This window comes from Dictyostelium purpureum (genome assembly GCF_000190715.1).
Source record: "Dictyostelium purpureum unplaced genomic scaffold DICPUscaffold_526, whole genome shotgun sequence".
Lineage (NCBI taxonomy): Eukaryota > Evosea > Eumycetozoa > Dictyosteliales > Dictyosteliaceae > Dictyostelium > Dictyostelium purpureum.
This window is the reverse complement of record NW_003519860.1, coordinates 5134-15133: the sequence shown is the minus strand read 5'-3', so window position 1 is coordinate 15133 and position 10000 is coordinate 5134. Positions and strand designations below refer to the sequence as shown.

Below are 10000 nucleotides of genomic sequence, written 5' to 3'. Positions count from 1 at the left end.
GTGTGTATGAAATTATTATGAATAAATCTCGATCTTAAAATTAGTTTTTTTATTTTGTAGGGGGGAGGGTGTTGTATTTTTTATTATGATATTGTTTAAAAAAATAAAGACAAAACTGAAATTCTGATTTGATTTTTTAAAAATAATCTTGTAAAAAGAAATATTTAAAAATATATTCAAAATTTAAAAACAACCAATAGTGATTATAATAATTATAAAGTAAAATAAAAAAATATAGAAAAATTATACAAATTTAAAAATTGTAAAAAAAAAAAATATTTATACAGCAATGATATGGTGGTGTGATATAATATGATATAATAAAAATAAATAACACATACGTCAAGATAATAGGCATGTTCCCAAACATCAATACCTAATAATGGAGTAAAACCAGAGACTGAGAGTGGATCTTGATTTTGTTGGGTTTGAATGACTAAACGATCTTCAGCTTTATCATAACCTAACCAACCCCAACCTGAACCTTGAATAGCAACGGTTTGATCAGTCATTTTTTTAATTAAATTATCAATTGAACCAAATTGTTTATTGATAGCATTGATTAATGGACCACTTGGAGCAACACCACCATCTTGGTTTTTTGGTGCTAAATTGGTCCAAAAGATTGAATGGTTAACATGACCACCACCATTGAATTTAATAGCACTTTGGAGAGCAATCATTTGGGCAACATCTTTAGCAGCCTAAAAATAATAAACAAATAATCATAAATATTTATTTACTTTCTCTTATAATTAAATTTAATTTAACTATACATACTTCAGCTTTAGCATATTTATCTAAAGCAATGTTAAGATTATTAACATAGGTTTGATGATGTTTTTTGTGATGAAGGGTCATAATTTCTGGTGAAATTACTGGTGCGAGAGCACCATAGTCATATGAGAGATCTGGAAGAGTGTATGAGTTGGTAGCATTGGTGAAAGCTCTAATTGATTGGAGCTTTTGAACTGACTTAATTGAACGTCCTAACATTTTTAATTAAATGAATAAAATAAATTAATTAATTAATTAATAATTATGAATGAAATAAAAAAAAAATTTTGAGTCAAAATAAAAAAAAATTAATGTTCAAAAAATTTTAATTATTTTTATTTTTTTTATTTTTTTTTTTTTAATTTTAATTTTTTTTTTATATTTTTTTTATATTTTTTTTTTATTATTTTAAAATTTAAATAAATTAAAATTTCTTTCACATTATCATAATTAAAAATTATTTCTATATATATAGAGAAAAGCATCTTGTTATATAAATAAAGAAATAAACTATATACAAAACTACAGCTGTTACAAACCAACTAAATAAAATAATAAAAATTAATAAAATATTAATAATTATAATATAATTTATCCAAAATGAATTTCGACTACAATAGAATGATGAATATGGGCGGTGGCGGTATGACAGGCAGATTTAATCAAAAATTTAAAGCTTATCCAATTTCTTTCTTACCAAAAGAAAAGCATTCATTAGAATCAGGTGGTAAAAGTAGGTAATCATAATTTAAATCATATATAATTTTGTAATGGATATTAATAAATTGCTATCCCATCTTATTTATTTATTTATTTATAGTTTTATTACCACCAAGCTCATTAAATACATTAAGTAGATTAAATATTCAATACCCAATGTTATTTGAAATTTCAAATCCAATTACAGGCAGAACCTCACATTGTGGTGTTCTCGAATTTACTGCTGAAGAGGGTGTTTGTTATCTCCCATATTGGATGATGCAAAATCTTGGTTTAAATGAAACTGATTTTATAGATATTAAAAGTGCAACATTACCAAAAGGTAAATATTAACAAATTATATTATAAATCTATAGTAGATATAGCAAGAACTAATAATAATAATAATAATAATATTTTTAGGTACTTTTGTTAAAATTCAACCAAGAACTTCAAACTTTTTAGATATTTCAAATCCAAAAGCTGTTCTTGAAAACTCACTTAGAAAATTTGCAACTTTAACCAAAGATGAGGAAATTATGATCGATTATAATAACAATAAATATTACTTAAAAGTAGTTGAAATTAAACCAGCCAATGCAATTTCTATTATCGAAGCTGATGTTTCTGTTGATTTTGCGCCACCAATGGATGCAAAAGAATCACAAAATCCAACCCCATCTTCAAGCCAACCAGCTTCAAAAGGTCTTACATTTGGATCAGGTTCTAGCGCACCAAAATTAATTCCAGGTAAAAAAAAGAAAGATGATAGTGATTCTGACTCTGATTCAGATTCAGAGGAACCTAAATTTAAAGCTTTTGGTGGTTCAGGTGCCAGATTAGATGGTAAAATCAGTTCAAGTCCAAAAACCTCCTCACCAACCTCAACCACTCCAACTAACACCTCATATATGAATAAAGCAGCACCAAATAACAATAATAATAATAATAGCACTAATAGTGATAATAGTGATAGATTTAAGAGTTTCAGTGGTAAAGGATATAGTTTAAAAGACTAAATATCATATAATCAAAAAAAATATTAAAATGTAAAAATAAATGATGGAGATCCTTAATCTTTTTTTTTTTAATCATAAACATCATATATAAATAAAGCCCTTATGATAAAAATATTAATTTACAGATTTATCCTTTTAAGTTATTTATTCCTTTTTAGTTTTTTTTTAAATAAAAAAAATAAATAAAAAAAAATAAAAAATAAAAATTTTAAAAAATTTCATTTTTTTAAATATTACCGTGTTATCTTTATGCAATAATAATTTTATTAAATAATACAATAATAATATAATAATAAATATAATAATAACAATAATATAATAAAAAATAATACAAAACTTATAAGTTGACTATAAAAATAAATTAATTAAAATTGGGATTAGTAAAAATAATTAATCACCGTATAACCATTAATATCACTTTGTATAAATATATATTATATTATAGTATTATTAAATAAATAATGGGGGTACAGGGATTTTCAAATTATATTAAAAAAAAATCACCAAGGGTTGGTGTACCTATAGATTTAATAGATGAAGCAAATAAAAAAAGTAAAAAAAGAAATATCCCTATTCAAATCCATAACCAAGTAAGGGTTTAAATTAAATATTAATACTATTAGTAATTTAGAAATTATTATAGGCATCGATGGTTTATCATATATATTTCATGTAGCAAATCAATTATCAAGATGTAATTCATTAAAATTATTTGGGGACTCTGTAAGAGAATTCTTTCAACTATTAAAAAATAATAGAATAGAGCCTATTGTATTCATTGACGGTTATGAACCTCTATACAAACAAAAAGAACATGATAAAAGATTTAGACAGCGTGCAGAGCAATATACACATAGCGCTACAGAATCATATTTAGATACATCCTCAAAAACAATGACCCATTATCAATTCCCATCACCACTATTTTCAAAAGAGTTTACATCCATCCTCAAAGAAATGAATATTCCAGTTTATGTATCAAGATTTGAAGCAGATCGTGGTATTGCTCAATGGGCTGCCGATAATAGGGAAATTTATGGTATTATTTCAAATGATTCAGATTTCTTTTTTTATCAAGGTTTAGATTGTTTTTTCTTTCCATTGGATCAAATATCTATCAATCCCTCAATTGGCTCAATTGTAGTAGTTGGATATACTGTTAGAAGAGTAGCAAATTCTTTAGGAATAAATGTAGATGTAAATATAGTAATAAATATAAAATAATAAATAGATAATAATAGAACTAATAAATTTACATTTGTTTTAGAAATTACCATTATTAGCATCATTAATTGGCAATGATCAAACCAAACATATACCGGGAAATAAAAATTTTAGACCCAAAGGTAATCAAGATAGAGTTCAAGCAGTCATTAATTTAATAAGGAATCAAAATTGCTCAAATTCAGTATTAACAAAAGAGGTGTTTTTTATTTCAGCAAAAAATCAACAGGTTTTTATTGAGTCAATGAGAGGATATAATTTAGAGACAAATATTAATCGAGTTCCGAATGACTCAATAGTAATGGAAGAATCAACTGGAACAGTATTTAGACGAAATTCAGATATTCAAATTAAATTTCCAATAGAAAATGAATATCAATTAGAGGATGTTTTATTCTCAATTAGTGGCCATACATCTAGAATCTATTGCTTCTCAAAATTACTTTATAAAGAATACCATACCCACAGAAATTGCTTCGAGCCATCTATACACTATGAAGAGAGTATCCTTACTTATATGAGGGAAATTTCCGCTTTCTTTTATGGTCTTTTAGATGATGTCCAGAATAGAGAAGGATCAAAAATCGAAGAGCTTCAACCAAATTTAAACGATATTATATCAATAGAATATACTCCAAAATATTTAGCATACTCCCACAAAGAATGTTACAAAGATATGGTTCCATTTAATAGAAGAATATATGACTTTTGTTCAATATTTAAATCTTTACCACTATACAGTTATTTAATTAATAATGATAGAAAAGACATTGATATTACAAATTTTAATTTTTATCAATTTTATTTTATAACGTATGTTTTATTATAAAAAAATAAATAAAAAAATAAAAAACTAACATTTCCTTTCTTTCAATATAGATGCTGGAGATATATGTTATCATTTGGACAGTTTTTATTCAAAATAGAAGAGTGGATGGTAGATTCTTTTGCTTTACATGTACTTTTATTACGTCATAGGGTATCAATTCAATTTTCTTTAGAAAACGATTCATTCCAAACATTATATTTAGGTGAATTTTATCAATTGTTATTAAGATGGTGTTTTGATATGTCCGATGCTATGGCTTTACCTAAAACCACTGGACTCCATAGAATAGGAACAAGTCAAGAATTATTTTATCCAGGTCTTTTGTTTGAAACTACCTTTATCCATCCAATCTGGAGAATGGCCAAAAATAATTTTGTTAAAGCTTTAAAAACCACTTCACAAAAAGAAAGATTAGAAATATTATTTAATCCAATAATATCATTACTTACACCAGAAATTATAGAAGAGTTTAAAATTATTAAAGAATTAATTTATAAAAAAAATTAAATTAGGAAAATAAAAAAAAAGAAAATTAAACATCAAATTAAATATTATTTATTATATATATTTTAAAAACCAATTTTTCATTTTTTAATAATGATTTAGTAATGATGTATTACTACTGTTTTCTGCTAATTCATTATAATGTATGTAACCATTGTTTCTCTTTACAACAATATCATCATCTTCAAAAACCTTATATTTTTTTGGGGTAGTAGGTAAGCTAAAAAATTCTTTAATTGATTCTGTAATTTTTTAAAAAAAAAAAGTATTAGAGATGAAATTTTTTATTTTTTTATTATTTTCAATATTACTTAAAAACATTAGTATCTCTTTATAGGATGTTAAATACGAATAAATAAATAAATAATACAAATTTATTTTTTGAAATTATATATTTACTTGTCCTAAAATATTTTATTTAAGTGTTATAAAAAATTAGAAAAAAAAAAAAAAAAAAAAGTGGTGTTAAAACTACAATTTTTATATCATACCAATAAGATCTATATTATAAAAATTAAGACATATTAATAATTATTTAAAATATTAATTAAAATTTTATACTTTTATTGGGAAATATAATATTAAAAGATATTTTTTTTTAAATATATAAATAAAAATAGTATTTTTTTATTTTTAAAATATAATAATAAATATTATACCCTATATAAAAAGCTTTAATGATATTTCTTTATTTTGGTATCATTGCTACCATAACTCTTCACTTTCAGTATCGTTAAATGGTATATAAAAAGGTAGGAAAAGGTCATCTGGTTGTATTGGTAATTCTGAACATTTTGATAGTTTTTGTTTGGTTTGTTCTACTGCTAATACTTCTTTATTGCTAATTCCATATTTAAATACAAATTGTGATCCATCACTTTCAGTATTAGGTCTTTCTTGATTTACATCTAATAGGTCGAATGGGGAGCAGTTTAAAAAGTCAAATTCATATGGCTCTGTACAATTGTCAAAGTTACTTAATAATATATAGTAATGATTTGGTTTTTTAAATTGATTAATTGAAATATATTCCCCTGGCTTTTTACTATTTTCTATACATTTATTTACTTCTATTTCTTGTAGTTTATTTCCATTGTTTTCATTATTTGAACCTATATAAAATGTATCATATATAAAGTATGCATCTTGATAATTGTGGCATTTGAACTCTTCTTCACTTATTGAATTTTCATTATATAAGCTTGCAGAAGATAGGTTATCCCCTGAACTTGAAACTAGTTTTGATAATGATAATATACAAAATACAGAATATATAAAATATAATTTCATTTTTTTATAAATAGAATTATAAAACAAAAAATAAAAATAAAACCTTTTATTTTTTTGGTAAAAATTATTTTTTAAAAAATGAATTTAGAAAAATTAGAAAATTTTAAATGGGGGTTAATGGGAAATTGGGTGTTTTGTTTATAGTTTATGGGGTTCAACACCAAATAAATTAATAATTATAAAAATAAAAAATGAAACAATAGTGGTTTTTTTAAATTGGTTTTTTTTTTGATAATGTGAAAATAGTTTGTTACATTATTAATTTTACTGATTTTATTTAAATTTTATAAAGCTAATGTGGCAATTAAAGATCCTAAAACTAAAGATAAACTGGCGATAGTGGCTGAAGCTGAGTTACCGCTATCATGAGTATTGGTTTCTTCGGTGGCACTGGCATTTTCTTCATCAGTTGAACCTGATTTTGGTGACTTTGGTTTAGTTTTGGTGGATTCAGATGATTCTTCTACAGAGAAATCGGCAATTTCATTGCTATCGTGTTTTGGTTTATTGTTACCTCCTTTTGATTTTGATTTTGGAACTTCATCAATAGCGTTTTCATCATCTTCAATGGCTGCTTTTGGATTGGTACCACATTTAATTGAATAACCATTACCCCTAAGTTCAACTGGTTTAATTGATGGGTTTGGACAAAGAAAATCTGAATCTACAGCAGCGGTTCCAGTACAATCTTCTGTAGTGTATTGAGAAAAGATATATTGGTTTGATCTCTTTGCTTTGACAACTTTAATGGAGCCACCACAACCAGCAACACATTTACCAATGTCGGCTTGAGTTGCATCAGCAGTAGTTCCGTTGGCATAAACAAAGCATAATTTATTGTCACTATTTCTAATGGTAAAATGATCAAAAGTGTGAACAATTGAACCATGAGCTGATGCAGCTAAAAATGCTAAAACTAAAACAATTAATAATCTCATTCTACTTGTATAATTTTATATATGAAGTTGTTGGGTTTTTGTGATTTATTAAAAAAATAATTATTGTTATTGTTTACTATAAAATTATTTTTATACAATTTAATATTTTGTAAAATTTAAAATTTATATTTGTAATTAAATTTACAAAATTTAATTTTTATAAAAAAAAAATAAAAATATAATTTTAAATTAATTAAAAAAGTTAATAATATATTTACCTCGTTTATAATAGTTAATAATAATATCATGACACATAGAACTGAATATAAAGAAAAATTAAAAAAAATTATTAAACAATCCAGAGGATTGAATTCTTTATCTAGAAAAAAAAAAAAAAAAAAAAAAAGGAGAATTATTTTATTAGGGGGTGTGTTGTTATATAAAAATTTAAAATAGAAAAATTAATTAATTTTTTTACGATGGGTAAAAATGTGTGTGTTTTTTTTCTTGTGTGTTGTTTATCTGTAATGAATGATTTTTATATTCAAAAATCGCTCATATAAAATTAGTGTGGGAATATAAAGTATAAAAATTAAACTTTAATATCAAATTACATCATAGCACCACTTTTTTTTTTTTAAAATAATAAATAAATTATATTATAATCAATCATTTTTTTTATTAAAAACTAATGAAAATTAAAAAATCTAAAATATATTTAATAATAAACAACAATTCTCGATTTGTTTTTTTTTTTATATAAATATTTATAAATAAAAAAAATAAATAAAAAAATATATTTATAAAAATAGTAAAAAAAATACTCTTTCTTTTTTAAAATTTAAAAAACATAGTGGATTACTACCCAATAATTATAATTTGGATCATTATTTTTATATACAAAAGTTATAAAAAAAAAATTGGATAAAAATGATTTTTTAATTTCATATTTTTCACAAAACACAATAATGTGTTCATTTAATTATATGATATTATGAAATAATGCTATTTAATGAACCTATATTACAGAATAATAGAATACTGAAATCATAGAAAAAATGTTAATCTAATTAAAATAATTTAAAACTCTTAATATCTTATAATACTTGAATTAAATATATAACTTGTACGAATAATTATTGTGTAATTAATTTTTTTTGTTAGTTTGTAATATAAATAGTAATTCTAATTTTACATGTGTGGTTATTTTATTTTCTTTTTGAAAATAATAATTTTAAATTAAAATATTTAATTGCAATTGAAAAAAAAAAAAAAAAAAAAATAAAACATTATTATCATTATTTGTCCTTTCATTGTTATTTATTTCTTTGTTTTTTTAAAGAAAAAAAATAATAAAGATTTATTTATAGAAAAAAAATAATTTAAAAAAAAATATAAAAATAAAAATAATAATAAAAAAAAAAAAATGCATATATTAAAGTGTTTATTGGTATTTTGTATGATCTATATAACTGTTGCTAAAGCCAAATATTATGGTGCCGAATATCAAGAATTGAAGTGTCCAACCAACAGTAATCAACTTTGCCCAGTTTACAAAATCTACGAGCTTGGTTCCAACAACAATGCTTTTAAATTAGATTTTGCAAATTATCAAAATAGATTGGGTAAGAATTTCAACCCATATGAAATTATCGTAAGTGGTAGCTTTGTCGACGGTTATTTCCAAATGGACCAAGTATTTAGAATGATGGTACATCCAGGCAGAGCTTTTGAATACTCTAACAATGATAAATTCTATACAATTAAAAACGACACTATTATCCAATTAAATAGTGACATCAACAAAATAGGTATTGAATCAATGTTTAACACCTATAAAGATGATATCCCATTCTTCCATAATGAATGGTTAAATTTAAAACTCTCATCTGGAGATTCAGTATACACAACCATTAGTAACCACATTGATAATGGTGCTGGTCAAGTTCAAGTCGATTATGTTTGGGTCAGTATCCCAGATGTTCCAAAATGCTTGAAACAAAACGACGGTTGTCAATTCCCATTCATTCTTCAACCAACCTACGAAAGAGATGCTAATCGTTGTTTAATCTTCAAAGGTTGTGTTAGAATTCTTAAAAACCCATTTTGTATTTTAGAAACAGATATCAAAGGTTGTCCAGCAGGTTACAAAAAAGTTTCTTTCTCTAATAAAGATGGTTGTTCTAAAAACTATTGTGATCCATCATTTTTATAAAAAAAAAAATAATCAACTAAAAAAATTAAAAACTAAAAAAAAAATAATCAAAATATTTTAAACTAAAAAAAAAAAAAAATAAAAAAAAAAAAAAATATTAATAATAATTTAATTGATTATACATAATAAAAAATAAAATTAGTTTATTTTAAAAAAAAAAAAAAAAAAAAAAAAAAAAAAACGATCGTTTATAACTTATTTTAAAAACCCCAAAAAAAAAAAAAACCAAAATTTTTTTTTTTGGTTTAGGAGAAAAAGGTTTGTTTTTGGGTGGCAAGGATTTTTTTTTTTTTTTTTTAAAAAAACCCCCCCTTTTTTTAACAAAAAAAATTTGTTTTTTTTTAAAAAAAAAAAAAAAAAAAAAAAAAAAAAAACGATCAGTTATAACTTAATTTAAAATACACAAAAAAAAAAAAAAACGATAATTTTATTTATGTGTTATGAGATAAATGATTGTATTTGTGTTGCAATGAGTTTTCTTTTTTTTTTTTAAAATAAACTCCTCTATTTTTAATCAAAAAAAACAGTTTACATTAAAAAAAAATAATAAAAAAAAATCGCTAAT

The 10000-nt window shown here is 23.1% G+C and overlaps 6 protein-coding genes across 6 annotated transcripts in view; 3 read left to right on the top strand and 3 right to left on the bottom strand.

The window, feature by feature from the left end:
• The window catches only part of DICPUDRAFT_51401 (uncharacterized protein), a 1450-nt gene extending 442 nt beyond the window's left edge, over positions 1-1008 (bottom strand). Inside the window, exons 1-2 of the mRNA XM_003294199.1 lie at positions 781-1008; positions 342-704 (exon numbers count right to left, since the gene is read on the bottom strand). Of these exons, the coding sequence (XP_003294247.1) occupies positions 342-704; positions 781-996 (579 nt within the window). The 5' untranslated portion in view covers positions 997-1008. The remainder of the gene's footprint in view (positions 1-341; positions 705-780) is intronic.
• Positions 1009-1419: 411 nt separating this feature from the next.
• On the top strand, positions 1420-2637 carry DICPUDRAFT_51398 (uncharacterized protein; the record flags this gene model as incomplete). Its single annotated transcript, XM_003294204.1, has 3 exons — positions 1420-1510; positions 1598-1819; positions 1900-2637. 3 exons carry the CDS (start codon positions 1423-1425, stop codon positions 2493-2495), a joined length of 906 nt encoding a protein of 301 aa, XP_003294252.1. The 3' UTR covers positions 2496-2637.
• A 319-nt stretch (positions 2638-2956) lies between these two features.
• On the top strand, positions 2957-5055 carry DICPUDRAFT_90586 (uncharacterized protein; the record flags this gene model as incomplete). The annotated part of the gene is made up of 4 exons (XM_003294203.1): positions 2957-3047; positions 3127-3692; positions 3763-4532; positions 4599-5055. The coding sequence occupies 4 exons, from the start codon at positions 2957-2959 to the stop codon at positions 5053-5055; spliced, it is 1884 nt and encodes a 627-aa protein (XP_003294251.1).
• A 702-nt stretch (positions 5056-5757) lies between these two features.
• Positions 5758-6342, bottom strand: DICPUDRAFT_159219 (uncharacterized protein; the record flags this gene model as incomplete). Its single annotated transcript, XM_003294198.1, has 1 exon — positions 5758-6342. The coding sequence occupies one exon, from the start codon at positions 6340-6342 to the stop codon at positions 5758-5760; it is 585 nt and encodes a 194-aa protein (XP_003294246.1).
• A 284-nt stretch (positions 6343-6626) lies between these two features.
• Positions 6627-7280, bottom strand: DICPUDRAFT_159218 (uncharacterized protein; the record flags this gene model as incomplete). The annotated part of the gene is made up of 1 exon (XM_003294197.1): positions 6627-7280. One exon carries the CDS (start codon positions 7278-7280, stop codon positions 6627-6629), a length of 654 nt encoding a protein of 217 aa, XP_003294245.1.
• Positions 7281-8505: 1225 nt separating this feature from the next.
• DICPUDRAFT_58924 (uncharacterized protein) lies at positions 8506-9435 on the top strand (the record flags this gene model as incomplete). The annotated part of the gene is made up of 1 exon (XM_003294202.1): positions 8506-9435. The coding sequence occupies exon 1, from the start codon at positions 8647-8649 to the stop codon at positions 9433-9435; it is 789 nt and encodes a 262-aa protein (XP_003294250.1). The 5' UTR covers positions 8506-8646.
• Between the last annotated feature and the right edge of the window lie 565 nt (positions 9436-10000).